Source organism: Scaptodrosophila lebanonensis, unplaced genomic scaffold (assembly GCF_003285725.1).
Source record: "Scaptodrosophila lebanonensis strain 11010-0011.00,11010-0021.00 unplaced genomic scaffold, SlebRS2 tig00000168-arrow-arrow-pilon, whole genome shotgun sequence".
Lineage (NCBI taxonomy): Eukaryota > Metazoa > Arthropoda > Insecta > Diptera > Drosophilidae > Scaptodrosophila > Scaptodrosophila lebanonensis.
In genome coordinates, this window is record NW_022060601.1 from 732,048 (window position 1) to 755,255 (window position 23,208).

Genomic DNA, 23,208 nt, shown 5'->3' on the forward strand with positions numbered 1-23,208 from the left:
GTAAATGTATGTATGCACGTATGAAATATTTTATATTTAATTTAGTTAATTAGTTTAATTAAATTAAATAATTCATTTAATTAATTTAATTTCTTTTTTGTGGGGTGGTACAGGGTATTTAAGAGTTGAGCCTGCTCGACTTTAGCATTCCTTTCTTGTTTTGTTATTCTTTATTAGGTCAGAGGTTTTCTGTAAAAGTTATTTGATGTTTTATTTTGTGGTAGCAAAATAAATTGATTTTCAGGACCTCCGACCCGTGATAGGTCCACATACAGCAAAACATTGCTTTCATATGTCGACCCCTACTAATTCGAAGGCTTGGTTTTGGGACTACCGGAAATTGAAGCCGTATAAATGATCAAATGGGATCATCGGTATCTTCAGTATCCTCGTTATATGAGCTAGTTGACCAGTTGCTGGGCAGTTGATAATAGTTGCTGCACTTAAATTGTTTAATAAGCAGCCTCCTCCCATTGCACATGCTTGGAAGGGTTTAATTTCTCAAAAGCATGATTGCAATTCCGAATTTTACCGTCAATTCATGTGGCGGCAGCCCAGAAGGTTTAGTGAATTTAAATGTCTTCAATATTAATCACGGTGTCGATCGATTTGTAATTTTTTATTTGGCTGGGGGCTTCTGAATAATATTGCCTTAATATTAAAAGTGACAATGTTCGAGAATTATTATGAAGTAACAGCTTGCTATTCAGGAGTTTTTTAAGGTAATTGTTGTACACCTTTGGTTACATTATTGGCGTTTTAGTAAGGATTCCATTATTTTTGCAAATATAATATAGCCCATCTTTATCGTCGATAGTGTAGCTTCCCAACAGTGAAAGAATCCATTAAATTGGTCCAGTAGATTCCGAGCCTTTTCAATTCAAACAAACAAACAAACAATCAAATCTTTCCTCTTTATAATATTAGTATATATATATATATATATATATATATATATATATATATATATATATATATATATATATATATATATATATATATATATTACATATATTATTATTTACCATAACATAAATGAAACACATAGAAGAATACAAATACAGCTTCAACTTGGGGTTAAGTCTTATTTAATAACTTATTTCATTTCATTATTGATTAATTAATCTTTATATATGCAAATCTATTGGCCATATAATCTTGACGAGCTTGGGATCTTACTACATATAGCACTCTGTAGAAAAAATTTGATCCCATACAAGACCGACCACTGTGCAATGGCATACATGAGAAAACCATATAAGTCTTACATTTTAAATTAAGTATGTGATATAATGGACAAATAACTCAATATCACAATTTTTTTAGTGGAAAGGATGTACTTCAAGGGTAGTTTAATAAGAGTTTAACCAAACTTTGACACTGACTCTAAAAATAACAAAAATTGTACCTACATTATTGTAAGGGAATTTGCAATAATCTTTTTTTTACTTTTTGTGCATATTATTTATTTTGTTGAAATAAATTGAAGTGTATTTAACTCAGTGCTGGAAGTTTGGTTGGGTACAGGGTATTTCACTGCCGAGACTGCTCGACTGAAGCGTTCTCTCTTGTTTTAATTTCATTCAGAATTTTCGGCATTAGTGTCATTCTATTTTTTACAGCAAACCACGGAAAAGTCAAAATTAAGAATATTTCCAACTGCCATGTAAAAAAAAACCAAATACACACACAATACAAACATAACAAAAATAGGTCTGGTGCACATTTATACTACCGGAAAGTATTCATGAGTTGTGTGCTACCTTCGACTCGACCCAAAAGACTTTCTCCTCAGACAGCGAGGTACGGAGTACCACAGCCAAACGTAGACCAGCAAATGGGAGGCTTTCTAGATAAGCCCATTACGGAAAAACATGTCAATATTGGCTGTGGCAATGGTATCCGATACTGTGTAAGCTCGATGCAGGGCTGGCGACTGGAGATGGAGGACTCACATACTACCAACTGCCGCCTTCCTAAGCCCTACGAAGACTGGAGCTTTTTCGCTGTCTACGACGGCCATGCGGGCCATCGCGTAGCTTCACACTGCTCAACAAAAATGCTCGATGCTATATTGAGCACTGAAGCGTTTACCAAAGGTCAGTACGCCGCAGGAATACGTGCGGCCTTTCTTAAAATTGATGAAGATATGCGATTGCTTCCACTGGAAAAACCTGGTGGTAGCACCGCTGTATGCGTCTTTGTCACGCCACAACAATATATCTTTGCAAATTGCGGCGATTCGCGCGCTGTTCTTTCGCGCCGTGGATTGGCTGTGTTCAGTACTCGTGACCACAAACCAACTCTACCATTAGAGCGCGCACGTATACAGAAAGCTGGTGGTAGTGTTATAATTCATCGCGTTAATGGCACGTTAGCCGTTTCACGTGCCTTAGGTGACTTTGACTTTAAAAGTGATGCCTTGCGAACCCCTTGTGATCAGCTGGTCTCACCGGAACCAGATGTGACAACACGGGAACGCATTGAGAAAGATGAATTTCTGGTTGTTGCTTGCGACGGTATCTGGGATGTGATGACTAGTGACGAAGTCTGTGCCTTTATTCACTGGCGCATGCGCGTGACGGACAACCTTCCACTTATCGTAAACAGCATCCTAGATGTGTGTCTCTATAAAGGCAGCCGCGATAACATGAGTCTTCTGCTGGTTATCTTGCCTGGTGCGCCGGGGGTGTGCGCAGATGCAGTTTTACAGGACAGACTTCTCGATGAAGCTGTAGCAGAGAAGACGCGGCAGGTTATACACGATAATAACATTGTCGACTTTGACGATCTATTGCGCGCAATGAATGGTGTTGATATCATAATTTCTAACTTACCGCCAGGCGGTGGTATATATGCAAAATATCACATAATCGAACGCGTTTTCCGCGAGATGTTTCCGAACAAGACTGCGGACTTTTTCGAGTTCAGCCATATAACGGGTCTTTAAGACTGGATGACACTGAAGCTCTTTAAATTTAAAAATAGCTTAATAGGCTTACATGGTAAAAAGACTAAACCTGTGCGCGGTATATTTATTTCCATATACTTTATCTTTCAAATTCGCAGCGGGTGTATTAACTGATTATTTGGCTACGAAATAAAATTATGACTGTGATTGTGTTGTTTGTTCATGCTGGTCCTATAAAGTACGAAGCTAAGCCTCCAACGCTAAGCCTCCAACGCGGCTGCTATTCATTTTTGCCAATGATACCCAATCTTTCTTATATTCTCTACATACACGAGAGCACATTTATTTGCATAAAAGTATTTGAACCGTTGTTTACTGTTGTTTAAGTTTTAAAAAAATAGCTTAACAGAAAGTACTTATTGACATCATAATGCATGTCTTCACTCTCCCTATATATTCACTCACAGGCACCATCAAAGAGCACCTTATATTTCGGCAGCGGCACGTCCCTTTTATGTGCTACACGCGCACACTGGAGCTCATTCTTAAACTCGCAGGGCGTCGCATATGTAATTAGTTCACCATCACGGCTTACACAGAGCGGGCGGTAGTAACGTGGGCAAATTTTTTCACAGCTCCGTTCGTCAATGCTCGATTGCAATGTCGGATCTTTATCAACATCCCCAATGTCCTTTGCATCAGTGATATGACTTATATCCTCTGCTTCATTATCATTTCTCGCATTCAAGATGTGAGCCTCATTGACGTTGGCCACGCGGGCCACAAATTTAACCTTCAGCTCTGCTAACGCTTGGCTGATGAACAGGGCTATCAATAGCGTAATGGCTGTGTGGCGCATGCTGACATCTATATCTCTATTAGAAAACTGTATTCCGGAAACGTGTCTCATTTCTTTTTTATATTAACCGAGGCCCAGTCAGAACCTTTGCCTTCGTGGGCACCTTGCGGGTTTCTTTATACAGTTGTGCAAATACCAGCGAGACACAGTGCTTTTGGTCCATACGTCATAGATAGTACAGGGTGCGCCATCTTTTATGTCGGGATGCAAACATTGAATATCCTTGAAAATAAACAACCGATTTTCAAGTATGAGATATTTTTATTTAATTTGGTTCTGTACAATTTCTTGAACTGAGGTTTTCAGCACTGGTCTACTCAAGTCAATCGGTTCACTAATGACAAAGTTATTCAATATCTACATACCGACATAAAAGATGGCGAACCCTGTATAGTGGTTAAGAAAACATCACTTACGAGTATATACGAGTATGTAAATAAATAAATGTTTTTAGTGGGGCTCCCCATCGCCAAAGCAAAATAAGTGGAGAAGCTAAAGTCAGGTTTCCCGACTTTTAAATACTCTGTACATACATATGTGTAGAATACTTATAGAAATTAAAAAAAATTGTGAACATTTAAAAAATAAAAAAATTGTATGCAGCAACAATAAACAAGAGAGAACGCTACAGCCGAGCAAGCCCGACAGTGAAATAATACAGTAAATAATAGGGAGGGAGGGAAATTCCAAAATACACATTTTCTGCGTATTCACATAAGGCACCTGGGACTAAAATTTGGTGTCCGGAGGTCTTATAGTCTCCGAGATATAGGCGATTATACGAATGGAAAATCGGGAAAACCCCAATAGGGGGGAAGTGGGGTCTGCCACGCCTCCTTCTGCCTGTTACATTTTTCAGCTCAGAGTATAAACATCGTGTTATGTACATACCAGAGAACTGCAACGAGTACTACATTTTCGGTCATACTCGTGTATTTACCCATACTCGGTATGATTATTTCATTTGGGTATAGTGACAAGCAATAACTGGTTGCGAACGAGCCCTCAACGAACAGTCAGTTCGAATCAAAACTGCAAAAACTCAGAAGTGAGCGGTTGTGACTGAAACTTCTTGCATGAATGCAAGCAATGATTGGTTTTAAACGAATCCTCACCAACCAGTCAGTTCGACTCACAACTGCAAAGACTCAGAATGAGCGGCGGTGACCGAAACATTTTACCTGCGTGCAAGAAATGATCGAACGTCGTACTTACAATCATACCCGCATAACCGAAATGACCAATGATATCGGCGGGTGCACGTGCACTTGCATTTTCTATTGGGTTTTCGGCTATTAGTTCAATAGTAACTTCATATACAAGTATGTAATGCATATAAATAAAAGAATCCAACAAAACTATTAGCGAAAAGAAATACCTTCCTTTTTATTTAAATTAAAAAAACGGTCATTCTGCAAAGTCTGGCTTGCTTCAATCAGGACCCAGTCATCTTAAACGAAGTGACCGAGCCTGAAGTGTTTGAAAGCAAACCAATCAAGGCTGGTACCCGTTCGCAACGAACATAATACTCGAAGTGACCGAGCCTGAACTGTTTGAAAGCAAACCAATCAAGACCGGTGCTTGTTCGTAAAAATAGAAAGATTGCTCATGCAAGTTCGATCATAAGAAAAATGCTGAGAGTACTCAACTCGTTCGAGCTCGTTTGCAGCCAAGCAAAGATCTAATTTGATTGACAAACAAATATCAAATAGTTGGGGACATCACATACACACACTCGCTCTTCTTCTTCTTTTGTTTTGACCATTTAATGTTAATTGCAAAGGCAACATGCCAAAAGTTTACAGTTACCGTCGCTAGGCAACGACTGCGTAAGCGATAGTAAAGCAGAAACCGAATAACGGAGCTACGCATATTCTGCTTCGCATTGCGGGCAGATGTATGTATGTATATGATTTGTTCTTATTGATCTCAATAAATAATTAGATTTTATTATTTAAATATTCTGCTTATTGCATTCAAACTTCGATATTTTGATGGTATCAGTGGCTTCAACTATCGAAAGTTTTACTCTAGCAAATTGAGATGAGAATTGTCAGTGCTTTTTGATCGTCGCTCATCGCTGCACGGCATTGACACGAGTGCCGTGTTTCATATTCCGAGTTTGTGCGTGACCGTATTGACTCAATATGGCACGAAAAGACTCAAATGTGAATTTAAAATTAGGATATACCCTTATAATTATTCCCCTTTTTTGCACATAGTCTATCTTAAAACGTTGCGCTATCTCTATATATAAAACAGTTTGTCCTGACTAATTGGTGATCAACGCACAGCCCAAACAGTAAACAAGTAAAAAAGCTAAAGTCGGGTGTCCCGACTTTGAAATACTCTGTACATATGTTTACAATAATTATAGAAAATAAAAAAATTAAGAAAAAAAAAAAATTTGATCGATTTTACCTCTCTCGGTATTCGAACTCACGTAAAGGGTGTATAATTGCACATTTACATAGCAATTGCGTCTGTGTGTATGTATGCCTATGCGCATCAATTCGTGTCTGTGTAAGCATTTTCGCAGTCAACCAAACAGCAACATCGACAACAGCCGCGGGCAGCGCTTGAGCAGCGCTGCAGCAGCGCTGCATCAGCAAATATATTTATGGCTATAACTTCTTGTTAAATCGGTCTATCATAATGAAATTTGGCATACGGACACATAATAACCAACTGGGGGTATTTCCAAAATTTTAGTTCGAAATTCCAAGAATTACGGGAGTTAGAGAAAATCGCATTTGCGGGGTAGAGGGGGGAGGGAGGGGAATTCCAAAATATACATTTTCTGCGTATTCACATAAGGCATCTGAGACTAAAATTTTGTGTTCCTAGGTCTTATAGTCTCCGAGATATAGGCGATTATACGAATGGAAAATCGGGAAAACCCCCATAGGGGGGAAAATCAAAAAAATAAAACAAACTCGTATAGAATACACACATAACGCATCTTTGTGCAAAATTTGGTGTCTCTATCTCTTATAGTCTCTGAGATCCACGTGTTCATACGGACGGACAGACAGACAGACAGGGCTAGATCGACTCGTCTCGTCATGCTGATCAAGAATATATATACTTTGTGGGGTCTGCCACGCCTCCTTCTGCCTGTTACATTTTTCAGCTCCCGCAAACCTAATATACTCTTGTACATTTCATGTACAGAGTATAAAAATTTTGACTCAAGTATCCTTTCATAGTATCCATCATAGTGTAGGAGCACACACAAGAAAGGCTTTTGGAAAATTCTAGCTCCAAAGGGGGGAAAACGAGCTTTAAACAAGTAAAAAAGCTAAAGTCGGGTGTCCCGACTTTGAAATACTCTGTACATATGTTTACAATAATTATAGAAAATAAAAAAATTAAGAAAATTAAAAAAAAACAAAAATTGATCGATTTTACCTCTCTCGGTATTCGAACTCACGTAAAGGGTTTATAATTGCACATTTACATAGCAATTGAGTCTGTGTGAGTGTATGTATGCCTATGCGCATCTATTCGTGTCTGTGTAAGCATTTTCGCAGTCAACCAAACAGCAACATCAACAACAGCCGCGGGCAGCGCTTGAGCAGCGCTGCAGCAGCAAATATATTTATGGCTATAACTTCTTGGTAAATCGGTCTATCATAGTGAAACTTGGTATACGGACATATAATAACCAACTGGGGGTATTTCCAAAATTGTAGTTCGAAATTCCAAGAATTACGGGAGTTACGATTTGCGGGGTAGAGGGGGGAGGGAGGGAAATTCCAAAATATACATTTTCTACGTATTCACATAAGGCATCTGGGACTAAAATTTTGTGTTCCTAGGTCTTATAGTCTCCGAGATATAGGCGATTATACGAATGGAAAATCGGGAAAACCCCCATAGGGGGGAAAATCAAAAAAATAAAACAAACTCGTATAGAATACACACATAACGCATCTTTGTGCAAAATTTGGTGTCTCTATCTCTTATAGTCTCTGAGATCCAGGTGTTCATACGGACGGACAGACTGACAGACGGACAGACAGACAGACAGGGCTAGATCGACTCGTCTCGTCATGCTGATCAAGAATATATATACTTTGTGGGGTCTGCCACGCCTCCTTCTGCCTGTTACATTTTTCAGCTCCCGCAAACCTAATATACTTCTGTACATTTCATGTACAGAGTATAAAAATATTAGTTATAGTGGTCATGTTCGTTTAACGAAATAGTTTGGCAAGAACAAAAATGTAACGGACTACTGAACAATTTTTTGTCAAGAACAGAAAATGTTCATTTAAATACCTTAAATACCTTCCTACTGGTAACTTATAAGGTGAAAACATATGGGTAGGTTATGCACACACAAAATAAATACAATTGGAAACATTATATTGAGGCGGGTTAAGACGGGCCATACCTGCTAGTATGTATATATATATACTAGTAGGTCTTGCCCGTCTTTGCTGGGCTAAGTAAAATGTTCTTAAAATTATGAGTTTAATTACTATATGATATTCTTCTTTCGACGCTCTCTAAAGCTTTTTAAAGAGTTCATTTTCCAAATAGCAAATATAGTACAATAAGTACTATGTATGGTTATACGTACATACATACATATCTATGTACATATCTTCGTTACGCAACGGGCGGACTGCCAGTCCTGACTTAACTGTGTGCTTTCTCAGCATGTTGTACGCACGGTCGAGTTATCCCAGAAAAGTCCGATGGTGGACATTTAATTTTGATTTATAAATCGGGACGTCCCGCCAAAATGGAAGCGTTCGGCAACGCTGATATGTACATACGTTTAAATTTTTCATGCAGGCGTTATCCGCCTATATACATACATATATAAGTATGTAATAAATTTTTTAATTCAACACAAATTTATGTCTTCAATTCCAAATATGATTGTTGTGAATGTAAAAGGTGTGTTTCTGCTTTTGTAAATCGCATGAATAAACTCACAAAATAGGCTTAACGATAAATGACTCTTCGATTTGTTCAGAGTATATTTGTAGCGTTGTTAGCTAACACTAAAACGGTAAGTCGCTGTAAATATGCGATCAGCTGAGATGCTAGAGATGGGCATGTGTCGGATGCTCTATGTGTTAGAGCATCAAAACTATCGATAGTTGAATCCGTCGATACAATCAATAATTCCATCGAAGTTTGAATGCAATTAACAAAAAATTTAAATAATAACATTTTATAATTTATTGAGATCAATTAGAACAAATCATACACAAACATACATATGTACATCTGCCTGCAACGTGAAGAAGAATATGCGTAGGTCCGCTTTCGGCTTCTGCTTTAATATCGCTTACGCAATCGTTGCCTAGCGACGGTAACTGTAATCTTTTGGCATTTTGCCTTTGAAATTAACAGGCGTAAATGATCAAAACGAAAGAAGAAGCGCGAGCCAATGACATGCAGCTTTTGTTGTTTTTAGTTTTAACAAGAAAGGAATGCTAAAGTCGAGCAGGCTCAACTCTTAAATACCCTGTACCACCCCACAAAAAAGAAATTAAATTAGTTAATTAATTTAATTAAATTAAGTAATTAAATTAATTTAATTAATAAACTAATTATTAACTAATTAAATATAAAATATTCCATGCATGCATACATACATTTACATTTACATCAGAATCGTGCCTTATGCGTGTTTGTGTACTTGTACATATGTATGTATGTGTGCATTGGGCCTGGTTATATGGCTATAACTTTCTTTCCGATCATTCTATCATAATGAAACTTGGTATACGGATATATAATTACTAACCTAATGTGACTACCAAATTTTAGTTAAAAATTCCAAGAATTCGGGAGTTATAGAAAATCTTGAATAGGGGGGGAGTGGGGGGGGTGGATCAGAAAAAATGAACAAACTCGTCCTTTCTCGGTCTCAGGAGAATCTGTATACCAAGTTTGGTTATTCTAGCTCTTATACTTTCGGAGATCCTTGCGTTCATACAGACAGACATACAGACGGACATGGCTATATCGACTCGGCTTGTCATGCTGATCAAGAATATATACTTTGTGGGGTCTACCAAGCCTCCTTTTGCCTGTTACATACATTCGCACAAAACTAGTATACCCTTTCACCCTTTGGGTACAGGGTATAATTACTTTTAAAAATATAAAATAATTTTTAATTAATTAACATTTCTTGCTCTGTCAGTGCAAGACGAATGAACATACATACATACATAGATGTGTACATGTACATAGATGTGTACATATGTATGTATGTGTGTACATTCACACATTAGTGTCCCACATTTTGCTTTGGCTATTTCAATTGTTTGCACGCAACTGCACGAACAGCTGTTTGTATGTATGTATGTAAGTGTGTGTGTGTGTGTATGTATACTTAGTTGTCCCCAACTGTTTGATATTTTGTATTCTTTGTTCTGCTTTTGTAAAATGCATATTTTGAAAATCCTTGAACGCAAAGTTATAGATTTAGTTACGTAGATTACAGTCCCCAAATTTGAAATCGATCGAAAAAAATGTATAACACAAACTTTTCATTTGAAAAGGTGAATAAATATTAAAACCCCAATAATTCAAGCTCCACCACAAATTTCGAAAATCCGAGTATGCAGTTTTGTTTGTATTCTTTTATAGATTTTAAAAATGAAAGTTGACCGGTGCAGAAATTCAGAATTTTCAAACAAACTTTGGAGCTCGTTTTCTCCCTTTGGAGCTTCTTAGTGGGCACCTTCACTATGATAGGATCCTTGAGCCCAAATTTCAGCTTCATAGGTCTTGCCGTTTGGCCTGTGCCTCTTGTGCTCCAAAAAAGCCTCAATAATTCAGTCTCGAAGAAAATATTTAAAAAACCAAGTATGCAACTATCTTTGTATTCTTTTATTGATTTTATAAACCAAGTTTTAAGTCGGTCGGTTGAAAACAAACTTTGGAGCTGGTTTTCCCCCATTGGAGCTCGAATTTTCCAAAATAAAAATTTCAATTTCAAAACCAAAACCAAATTTCAGCTTCCTAGCTTTTACCGTTTGGGCTGTGGGCTGTTGACGCGGTTTCCTTTTGTGCCCCAACATTTTTTTACAGGAAAACTCCCATATTTCAGGCCCCAAGAAAAATTTCAAAAAACCAAGTATGCAGTTTTTCTTGTAAATTGCAGATTTTTATACCCTGTACCCGTAGGGTAAAAATAGTATATTAGGTTTGTGCAAAGTATGTAACCTGCAGATGGAAGCATCTTCGACCCCGTAAAGTATATATATTCTGAATCAGCATGACGAGAGAATTCGATCTAGACATGTCCGCCCGTCTGTCCGTCTGGATGAACGCAAGGATCTCAGAAATTAAAAAATGTAGAATAACCAAAGTTGGCATCCAGATTCGCCTAGGTCCGAGAAAGGAGGAGTTTATTTTATTTTTTTAAATTTACCACCAACTAACTTAACTAAAATTTGGTAGTCACATTACGTTAGTGATAATATATACCATGTTTCATTATGATAGAATGATCGGAAAGAAAGTTATAGCCATATAACCAGGCCCAATGCGTGTACAAGTACACAAACACGCATAAGGCACGATTCTGATGTAAATGTATGTGTCGGAGAAGGGTTAGATAATTCGCGCGGTGTGACGCGCTGTTCGGCCATTCTTTTTATTGAGCACAGCAATTCGCAGTTGTAGTGTTGCCTTTGACTTCTTGAAGCAGACTGACTCGCATGACTTCTCTCTCGAGGCTCGTTGTCTTACTCGTTCTACTCTTCCTTTTTGTTCGTTGACATTCCCTTTTTTCAACTGCCTAGACAACAACAATGCGCTTTGCTCGGCTAAGGCAATATTTGCTCTTAAACCCTGCTCTTATTATAGCCTGCAAGCCGATCACATGACACATTCTCTTTGTATTTGTTTTACACACAACATCATTTAATGATTTACATTTCTTTATTTAAGTGTTATTCTTCTACATATTTATGTATGCATGGAATATTTTATATTTAATTTAGTTAATTAATTAAATTAATTTAGTTAATTTGTAACGACGCGCGGCTGACTGCTGTGCAACGCGTCGTCACGTTAAGTAGTAATAAGTAATAAGTAGTTATGAGCCATGAAGGCAAATTAGTTCTAAGTTCTTTGAATATTGAGTAGTTTTAGTTATTTTTTTTGGTTGTTTTCAAGGTCGAACGCGCACTGAAGCGCGGCCTGTAAATTTTAACTTGAATAATTAAACATGTGGAACAGATTTCGGCATACTGCCCTCTTTTATTTAGCGGACGCCTCGGCACTTTAGGGTCCCTAATATTTATTTCAGTATAACTCTGGCCGGCGAGCATACCCGCGGCAGAGTAATAACATTACAAGTGGCGCCCGAGCAGGGACCCCAAAGAAGTTTGAGGTTATATCCGACCAAGTAGAGAGAAGAGAGCGTGGACCTACGATGCTACGAAGGAGCTGGATACGTGTGCTGCGGAAGGAAGAGCTCAGCGCGGTGCCGCACGAGTTCGAAACCGAAGAGACTGGCCAAAGAAGAGTACCGACCCCGCCTGGAAGAACTAGCGGCATATCACGAAAACATGTCATCGCGTACCGCGGCGGCAGGCCAGTTGAGCCCGGTGCCCGGCGGACGGCTGGGAGTCCCGAAACAAGAGGACGTACCGGAGGGGCTACTCGTCGCGACAGAGGCAAACACGACACCAGCCGTGGTCCCGGTGCGAGCCGCATCGCCGACTCCAGCGCGGACGACATCGCCAACTCCAGCGTCAGTGCCGACCATATCGGTAATGGTCGCGGCCTCGCCTGAAGCGTCCGCAGCCAAGCCCACGGCAGCCTCAGCGACGCCAACAGCGGCTCCGATTTGATGGCAGCGGGGACCCAAGAACGTTCCTTCGGGATCTGGAAGATAAGGCAGATATGAGCAACGTGCGACTAGACGATTTGGTGACAGTATTACCGGAAGTCCTGGTCGGCGAGGCAAAGGAGTGGGAGTGGTCAAGGCGCAATTTGGGTCGAGTTCCGCCAAGACACGCATCGTCGCCCACCCATCTGCAGACGTTGCGGGATGGGAGGACACAATATGGGCGCGTGCCCAAACACTCAACAGCTCTACTGTTGGGACTGCGGGAAGATGGGGGTGCGTGCGAACGAAGGCTGCCGACGCGCGACGGGAAACGCCAGGGGGGCTCGCCCCACACCAACAGTCGGCGAGCCCACGCAGGCAAATTCCAATTAACAACGACACGCGCCAGACGGAGAAAATGTACGGTCCGTGAGCGTGACTGTGTCCATGGCTGACGGGACACAGAAGACGGTCCGTGAAGAAACGAAGGCAACGATCACGGTGGGCGACAGTCGCGTAGTACTGCCGCTGCTCACACTCCCCGGATGCATAGATGAGCTCACACTGGGATTAGATTACGTCCATATGGCCAACGGGGCAGTGACTGTGGGCGGCCAAACTGTAGAACTGCGAGCGGACGACCAACGGCCACGCAGGCGGCCGAGGCGGAATCGCAGAGCCCGACATGCAGCCTTGGTGACAAGTGAGCAGGCGGGGCTCACTATAGCCGCCCACCTAACGGAGCAGCAGACCCAGATGACAGCCAGGGTCCTCGAGGGGGAACTGGCAAGCTTCGAGAGCATCACAGGAGTCTCGTCGGCAGCGGTGCACACAATCCGGATGAAAGACGAGCGTCCCATCAAACAGCGGTATTACCCCCGGAATCCGGCCATGCAAGCAGTGATCAATCAAGAAGTCGACGAATTGCTGGCAAAGGGCTGCATCGAGCGCTCCGACAGCGCCTACAGCGCACCCATTGTGTTGGTGCGCAAGAAGACAGGCGCCTGGAGGATGTGCATCGACTACCGACAGCTGAACGAACGCTCAGAACCAGATGCGTACCCAATTCCGCGGATCCAGCACATTTTGGAGCAGCTGCGCCAGGCCAAATACATAAGCAGCATCGATTTGCGGAATGGGTACTGGCAGATTCCGATGGAACGCGAAAGCCAGCGATATACAGCGTTCACGGTGCCAGGACGCGGGCTGTTCCAGTGGCGAGTGATGCCGTTTGGCCTGCACTCGGCTCCCGCGACATTCCAGAGGGCGTTGGACAGCGTCATCGGCCCGGACATGGCACCGCACGCGTTTACGTACCTCAACGACATAGTGGTGGTCGGCAGGACGTTCGAGGAGCACTTGAGCAACTTGCCCGAGGTGTTCCGGCGACTGCGGGCGGGCAATCTGCGAATTAATCGAGATAAGTGCGAATGCGGAGAAGGTAGCAGCCATTCACGAGCTGAAGCCGCCATCAAATCTAAAGCAATTGCGGCAGTACATTGGAATGGCCTCGTGGTATCGACGCTTCGTACCGAATATCGCCACAACGGTTGGGCCCCTCACCGAACTGCTGAAGAAAGGCCACAAGTGGAGTTGGGGAATGCAGCAGCAGGAGGCATTCGAGTGTATCCAGAGGCAGCTGATGGAAGCTCCGGTGTTGGCGTGCCCCGATTTCACTCGACGCTTCTGCCTACAGGCGGACGCCAGCGAGTGTGGGCTGGGCGCGGTTCTGACGCAAGACATAGACGGCCACGAACACGTGATTTCCTACGCCAGTAGCAAGCTGCAGAAAGCGGAGGTCAACTACAGCGCCACGGAGAAGGAGTGCCTGGCCATTTTTTGGGGAATCCGAAAGCTGCGGCACTACCTGGAAGGCTACCATTTCACTGTCGTGACCGATCACTTGGCGTTGCGTTGGCTCAACTCGATCGAGAGCCCCACCGGCCGCATCGCACGCTGGGCTTTGTACCGGAAACGTGAACGTGGTGGCCGACGCACTGTCACGACAGCCGCGCGAGGTGGTCGGCCGTGCACACGTGGAGCCAGAGGCAGCGCCAACTTGTAAATGGTTACAGCGGCTGACGGTTGGAGAGTCCCAGCAAGTACCCATATTACGCCATACAGAACGACAGGCTGTACCGCCGCATCGCCTACGTGCTAGGAGAAGATGAGGTGTCACCATGGAGGCTATGCGTGGCCGCGCCTCTACGACAGGAGGTGTTGAGAGAATGCCACGACGACGCAACGGCGGGCCATATGGGAGTACGCCGAACCTGTGCGCGCGTTGCAGACCGATACCACTGGCCTGGTCTGTATCGCGACGTAGCGAAGTATGTGCACCAGTGCCTGTTGTGCCAACGCTATAAAGCCCAGCAACAGATGACGGCAGGCAAGATGCATTTTAAACCAGCGTAGGCGGCGTGGGACGTCGTATGCGCCGATTTTGTAGGGCCGCTGCCGCGGTCCAAACGGGGCAACGCGTATCTACAGGTCATTGTGGATAAGTTCAGCAAATGGGCAGAATTGGTCCCCATCCGCAAGGCAACAGCGACGGCAGTGAAGCTGGCCTTACGAGAACGGATTCTGGCGCGTTTTGGTACACCAAAAAAACTCATTACGGACAACGGAGCCCAGTTTACGAGTCGCGCGCTGAAGCAGTTCCTCGCCGAAGCAGACATACAGCAACAGCTGACGGCACCATATACACCTCAGGAGAACCCCACGGAGCGGACCAATAGAACCGTCAAAGCTCTGATCGCGCAGCTGGCAAACGGGCAACACAACATGTGGGACGAGCAGCTGCCGGAAGCACAATTGGCCATTAATACAGCACGGTCAGACGCAACAGGCTACTCACCTGTTTTCTTCCTATTTGGGAGAGAACCAAGGCGGCCACGCACACTGTACGGCGAAGACCCGGACGGCCCCGAGGCAACACCAGGTAGCCCAGAAACACACGCGACGCTGCTACAGTTCGTTGCCCGAGTCGCAAAAAGGAACCAAGCGGTGGCCAGCGAGGATCAGGCACGCCAGTACAACCTGCGAAGACGCGAGTGGCGACCCAAACTGGGCGACGAGGTGCTCGTGCGACAACATCACCTGTCCAACGCTGCCGAGCAGTTTGCGGCCAAACTGGCGCCTCGTTCGATGGACCATTCACGGTGCGGGCATTCATATCCCCAGTCATAGTGCGTGTGCGACCAGTAGCGGGCGGCAGAAGTAGAACGGCACATGTACGAGACTTGAAAGCGGTGAATGCAGAGGACAGCGAGGCCGACGAAGGCAGCAACGACGGAAGCCGCGTTAATATGGGCCATGCCACCGACAACTGCACAGCGGCCACAGCAGCCCATTCCTCAGCGACCACAACAGCAGCCTCAACGGCAGTCCGGGCAACAAAATCAGCCACATCAACGAGCACGACGACAGCAGCCACTTTCGCAGCAGCCGCACGACAGCCACGACAGCAGCAACAGCAACCAGGGTCCTAGCGGCCACACCGACAGCAACTACAGCAATCCAACCGGCGTCCACCACAGCGGGAACAGCAAAGCTGCTGTTCTAGCCGAAGAAGATGCCCATGTAAGCCTACAAACATAATTAAACGAAGTTTGTTGTTACGTTTCAGGCCATGTAAAGCGATGTAGATTACCACACCACCTGAGACACACACAGCGCCAAATATGCCAGAGGCGCAGCAGATGGGTAAGTGCCGGGCGGGTAGCTAGACGAGCACAACAAAAAAGGAGGTTGGGCACAACGCGGAATAATAGCAGAAGACGGGAAGCCAATTACAACATAAACATGTGGGCGGTGATGACGAGTTGCCAGAGCGGCGGGCGGCCGTCGATAATGTGTTATCGAGGGGATACGATAAATGGCAACACCGGCCACTATCGTAGCACTGGCGGAATTAAGATGTGGCAGCTTTACCAAAAGAGCTGGCACAACAATATCACACTTGGCGGGAAAACGACGCGTCGCACGAATATTTTTTAAGAAAAAAAAATTAGTAGCATGGACTCAGATGGGAGCTACGTTGACCAAGCGGAGTGGCGCCGGGCGCAAAACCAGTATGATCGCGACTCCCGCAATTTCCGCATTCGGGCACCTGCCCAAACAAAGTCGCCGACGCCGGCGGGCCATCGACGCCGCCACCGTGGACGCCGCGGGGGACGTCGAGTCGACGAGAGACGGCAGCGGGCGCAGGTGGAGGAGCAGCGACAGCGCGAACGCGAGCAGCAGGTGGAGGAGCAGCGACAGAGCGAACGCGAGCATCAAGAGCAGCGGGAACAGCGACAGCGCGAGAGGCAGCGGCAGCTGGAGCAGTGGCAGTACGAGCGCCAGCAGCGCGAACGGGAGCGGCAACGACTGCTGAAATGGGCAGCGCAGGGCGTGGAGGCGCGCTTGTGGTACGCCAGGTGCCTGCACGAGCTGCGTGGGCGGCGTCCGGCGCCTCATGTAGCGCGGCCTCGGCTCGCTTGGCCGGTGTTCGTTACATGGGGCCGGGACCCTGATGGCGGCGTCCACGAGCAACTAAAATTAGGTAGCTACATCCCGTTAGTGATTATGTTTCTGTATACCAAGTGTCATCATCAAATCGCTGCCCATGCTCTGCTTGTACCGCTACCGGCAGCGCTTTTCGCAGCTGTTGTTGTTGCTGCTGCTTGGGTTCAACTTTGTGCTGCATACATACACGCGTATAAATACGCAGAGACACGATTCTGATGTAAATGTATGATGTTGAAACTGTACATGAACATGTCTTTAATTTAATTAAATAATTTAATTAATATACTTTTTTTTAATTATTAAACAATTTTTTTTTCATTTTTTCCTTTTTTGTGGGAGGTACAGGATATTTAAGAATTGAGCTTGCTCGATTTTATCATTCGTTTCTTGTTGCTTCTGCTATGGGCGCATATACCTCAGTGTCGGAAGTTTACCTGGGTACAGGTTATTTCACTGTCGGGCTTGCTCGACTGTAACGTTCTCTCTTGTTTTTTTTTGTTGTCATGTAGAAACTGCAATTTGTATAATTTACTTTATACCATTTTATTTCATTCAACCGCTAAGCCATTTCACTTATCACAAGAATTTTAATCTTACTATGTGCGCGTCTGAAGAAATAAAGTTTTGCTCACCTTAGCAACTATTTATGTATGGACATACGAGTATGCACTCAATCTTACTCTGATGGTGTAGAAAGTTGGACTTCCCTTTTTCTACACACATGTCATGTGCGGTGATACATACTATACCCAAAGATACTCATGCAATATTCGACAAAATAAAAAAATCGATTTTGTTAATCGCGTTAGACGAGGTATTTCACTGCGTTAAAAGAGAAAAGGAGCAATTTTGCAATCGCGTTAGACCGAGTTAGCGTTAAGCAAGAGCTAGGTGTACCAAGTTTCATCATGATCATTCTGAAGAAAGTTATAGCCATAAATAAAATCGCTCCTCATGCTCTGCTTGTAGCTCTGCCCGCAGCGCTGCCCGTAGCTGTTGTTCGATACGCCGATCAAACGCACCTGTCGCCGCGCTATTTTGAGTTTTTTGGGCATTGTCTGCCGCCAATATTGGACTGATCTAGAGAGAAACCTGAAGAAGTCACGTAAATATCGGAGTCTACCAAATATATCCAGGATCACAGTGCACTGCGTGTCACACAAAGAGTGGGGAAAGTTTTTTTTGTATCGCCCACCGCTCAGTGGTTGATATAAAGTTTGTGCATAGTCGCCGCACAATTGGAAAAACCTTTAGAAGTCACGCCAGATATGAGTACACCAAATATATCCACGATCACTGTGCGTTACCTGCCGCACAGTGGTGGATATACAAAGAGTGGTGAATAAAGTTTTGTGGATCGCCCGCTGCTCAGTGGAATATATAAACTTTTTTGCATCGCCCACCGCACATCGACTCTTATGCCCAGAGTCAGTCATCGTACAACTAAAGGAAAGCCGCCAGTCCGTTTAGGATTTGAACCCAACATGTCTGAAAGGTCAGACAATGAAGATGAACTCGACGCTACAGTGATTGCCGCCGATGTCAAACCACGCTGTTCCACAAGCTGCAGATTCTATGCCGCCGCCGTCAGATAACACGACTCTACAAGCTACGAATCTTATGCCGCATTCGTTGCAATGTATCTCTCATATGTCGCCGAGGTCTTCGCATACATGTTTGTCATCACATTATAATAATTATCAAGGCAATTCACAAAGTCAACCTTACGTACGTAAACTCCAGGATTTGCCTGAGTTTTCTAGAATACCAGAACAGTGGCCTATGTTACGTAGCCTATAAAGAAACAACGAAATCGTACAAATGCACTCATTTGGAAAACTTGACGCGCCTTCAGAATGCTCTTGTAGGAACTTCGCGGAACATAGTTTCGTTTTTGCTTATACACTCTGAGAACGTCGAAATCGGTTTTGCCACTTTGAATCAGTATTACGGTCGCCCTGAAATTTTAAAATATAATAAAATAAATAAATTAATTGAATTTAGTGTATTAGCCGCCAACTTGACAGCATTTTTAGAAAATTGTAATGCTCAGCCACACTTAAGTAACCCAACTCTCATTGACGAGTTGGTAAGTAAACTGCCTATGTCTAAAAGAAAAGAGTGGGAAAAATATATGTCCGAAAAATAATTGATATACCCAACAGTAAGGGATATTTCAGATTGGCTGCAACAAATCGCGAAATACTTAACAATCGCATTAGAAGCAACAACCATCAAAATTCAAACTTGAATTGAAAGATAAAAGACTAAACCAAAGCAAACATTTACTTTATACGATGTCACAAATGTGTCCTATGAAAAGCCGAACATCAACTTTATAAATCTAATGTCTTTCGCCAAAAACAATTGGTTAAATAGATGGGAATTTGTCAAAAAGAACCGATTGTGCTTTTGTTGTCTAAGCCGAAGCGATTGTAATAACAACTCTTCTACTAAACCGCAATATCGTTTGCTGCATTATAATGCCGCGATGCAATGTAAAAAGAAAATCCAACATACAACTATCTCCGGGGAACCAAAATCAGAAGACAGTGTTGTTAATACAACTGTGGCCGCCAAAATCATATTTTCAAATTTAAATTAAAAATCTTCCAGGAATATTGTTTTGTTAAAAACACCAATACATTGTATAGTAAGCTAACAGTTAGTTGGTTGAACACAATCGGAGACACACGAAAAGTTTTTTAAGCTTCCTCAGCACTTTATTTCTTTACTTTATATTATATCGGTATCAGTTATAGTTAAATAAACTTGTTAAAAACGATACGCAGCAGTGTTGTATTTCTTTCAGTTGCTCTAAGAAGTTCGTAATCTCCACCAAGCCAACAAAAACGCTTCTTAAGTTTCTGCCTGTAAGTGTTTCTAGTCCAAGAGGAACATGTTAAATTATTCAATTCGTTGATGAAGGTTCAACTATTTCTTCGATTGAGAACGATGTCCTTAATTTGATAGGAGCTAAAGTAAAAATAAAAACCTAATGACGCTATAGTGGTTTGGTGACAAATCCGTTAGCGAAATGTCCGAACAAGTTAATATGGTATAAACTGTGGGCCTACAAGGTGTGTTCCAACGTAAACAGGACTTTTTGAATCTAGCGACCCCTGGTGGCGCTAGAATCTGATATCTTTATCGATTGTCCAGTGAGAATTTCATGACATTTCATCAATTGTAAGGCAAGGCACCTTGTATATCCTACAACATGAAGAATGTTTGCACAATACAAATTTGTTTTTGCCAGAGCCTGAACTTAAATAAATTTTAATCTCATTTCTTATCTTTGAGAAACCTACCAATTGAGAACTACACTGACGGCACCTTTAAAATGCTAATTGGAATGCCACATACAACATTGATAAGGCCGGAGAAAGTCATAAATCTTAATGACAATTTTTCTGTACACAAAACCAAATTGGGCTGGACACTTTTTGGTTCTAACGAATCAAAAGGTGAAGAAATCGTATGCCACTTAGTAAAAACAAAATTACATTTCCACAGAGATGTACGATCTAATGAACGAATATTTGAATACAGAAAAATTTGGGGTAACATCTTTTAAGCCCGTTAAATTAGAGCCGAAAAAATTTTGGAAGCTACAACGAAGAAAATAGGATATTGCTATGAGACCGGATTATTATGGAGGAAGATAACATTGAAATGCCAAACAACTTCACAAGATTTCATTTTTTCGAACTTCTCCTCCAAGCCAGCTGTCAGCAACAGCTGGCTGACGACGCTCACATTTTACTGGTTAATTCTGTCGAAATCGTGTAACGCACTTAGCTGCCAGCAACAGCTGACTGTTCAATTGATTAATTGTGTTCAAAATTCTGTAAAGTACAATGGTCCGCATTGTACATATATTCAAATGGCAGTTTATGACCATTCACATTTTCGATAACAAGCAGACTTGCCCAATCGGCGGCGCACATTTTTCGCCAAGTTTGTTTAATTAATACACAGCAGAGAACTGCAACAAGAATGTTCGACCACCCTTGCTGAAAATTAAATGAAATCAGATCTTTGCTTGGCTGCAAACGAGCTCGAACGAGTTGAGTACTCTCATCATTTTTCTTATGATCGAACTTGCATGACCAATCTTTCTATTTTTACGAACAAGCACCGGTTTGATTGGTTTGCTTTCGAACAGTTCAGGCTCGGTCACTTTGAGTATTCTGTTCGTTGTGAACGGGTACCAGCCTTGATTGGTTTGCTTTTAAACACTTCAGGCTCGGTCACTTCGTTTAAGATGACTGGGTCCTGATCGAAGCAAACCAGACTTTGCAGAATGAGCGTTTGATCGAACGAGTATAGTGCTGTTATTGGTCGAGTATTGTTTGCGTATTGCGCGAGCTATACTCGAGTATTGCGCAGGTTTTACCCGAGTATGTCTCGAGTATTGCGCGGGTTTTACCCGAGTATGACCGTATAAAATATGCATGTATGTACATATTTATGTATTTGTGCGTGAATGTGTTGTTTGCAATTATGCGCAAACATGTGTATGTATGTATATGTATGTACGTATTTTAAATAACGAGGTACAGAATGAAAAGAAAACATATGTACTTATACATATACATATTTATTTTTATATTATGATATTTAGCATGATTTTATTTCTTACAAAAGGAACTCAAATTTAAAAAAAAAAACAAGAGAGAACGCTACAGTCGAGCAAGCCCGACAGTGTAATACCCTGTACCCAGGTAAACTTCCGTCACTGAGTTATATGCGCCCATAGCAGCAGCAAAAAGAGGAAGAAGAAGAGCGAACTTGTTGCTGCAGTTTGTGGGGGTTGTACTGTAGAGAATTTGTTTCGCTAATAACTTTTCTCAGAATTGACCGAATTGGATAAAATTTTGAACAACAGTAGACAATTATATATACATACTTTGCACAAACCTAATATACCCTTTTTACCCTACGGGTACAGGGTATAAAAACTATTACTATAAATTAAAGTAGCATAACTTTTTATAATTTAAATAAAAAGGAAGGTATATCTTTTCGCTAATAGTTTTGTTGGCTTCTTTAATTTATATGCATTTACATACTTGTATACGAAGTTACTATTGAACTAATAGCCGAAAAAACAATAGAAAATGCAAGTGCACGTGCACCCGCCGATATCATTGGTCATTTCGGTTATGCGGGTATGATTGTAAGTACGACGTTCGATCATTTCTTGCACGCAGGTAAAATGTTTCGGTCACCGCCGCTCATTCTGAGTCTTTGCAGTTGTGAGTCGAACTGACTGGTTGGTGAGGATTCGTTTAAAACCAATCATTGCTTCCATTCATGCAACAAGTTTCAGTCACAACCGCATACTTCTGAGTTTTTGCAGTTTTGATTCGAACTGAGTGTTCGTTGAGGGCTCGTTCGCAACCAGTTATTGCTTGTCACTATACCCAAATGAAATAATCATACCAAGTATGGGTAAATACTCGAGTATGACCGAAAATGTAGTACTCGTTGCAGTTCTCTGATACACAGTTATTTAGTACTTATTTGAAGCAAGAATTGCGTCAATTATATATTTTATTATTCTCTGTACATGAACAGCATGACAAGACGAGTCGATTTAGCCCTGTCAGTCTGTCCGTCCGTATGATCACCTAGATCTCAGAGACTATAAGAGATAGAGACACCAAATTTTGCACAAAGATGCCTTATGTGTGTATTCTATACAAGTTTTTTTTATTTTTTTGATTTTTCCCCCTACTTCCCCCCTATGGAGGTTTTCCCGATTTTCCATTCGTATAATCGCCTATATCTCGGAGACTATCAGACCTAGGAACACCAAATTTTAGTCCCAGATGCCATGTGTGAATACGCAGAAAATGTATATTTTGGAATTTCCCTCCCTCCCCCCCTCTCCCATGCAAATTGCGATTTTTTCTAACTCCCGTAATTCTTGGAATTTCGAACTAAAATTTTGCAAATACCCCTAGTTAGTTATGTGTCCGTATGCCAAGTTTCACTATGATAGACTGATTTAACAAGACGTTAAAGCCATAAATATATTTGCTGCTCAAGCGCTGCTGCAGCGCTGCCCGCGGCTGTTGATGCTGGTGCTTTGGTTGACTGCAC

General features: G+C 42.5%; 2 protein-coding genes across 2 annotated transcripts; one reads left to right on the forward strand and one right to left on the reverse strand.

The window, feature by feature from the left end:
- Nucleotides 1–1,693: 1,693 nt before the first annotated feature.
- Nucleotides 1,694–3,118, forward strand: LOC115629879 (protein phosphatase 1B). Its single transcript, XM_030526476.1, has one exon. It carries the CDS (start codon nucleotides 1,748–1,750, stop codon nucleotides 2,948–2,950), a length of 1,203 nt encoding a protein of 400 aa, XP_030382336.1. The 5' UTR covers nucleotides 1,694–1,747; the 3' UTR covers nucleotides 2,951–3,118.
- A 245-nt stretch (nucleotides 3,119–3,363) lies between these two features.
- On the reverse strand, nucleotides 3,364–3,770 carry LOC115629891. Its single transcript, XM_030526488.1, has one exon. The coding sequence runs from the start codon at nucleotides 3,768–3,770 to the stop codon at nucleotides 3,369–3,371; it is 402 nt and encodes a 133-aa protein (XP_030382348.1). The 3' UTR covers nucleotides 3,364–3,368.
- Nucleotides 3,771–23,208: the final 19,438 nt, after the last annotated feature.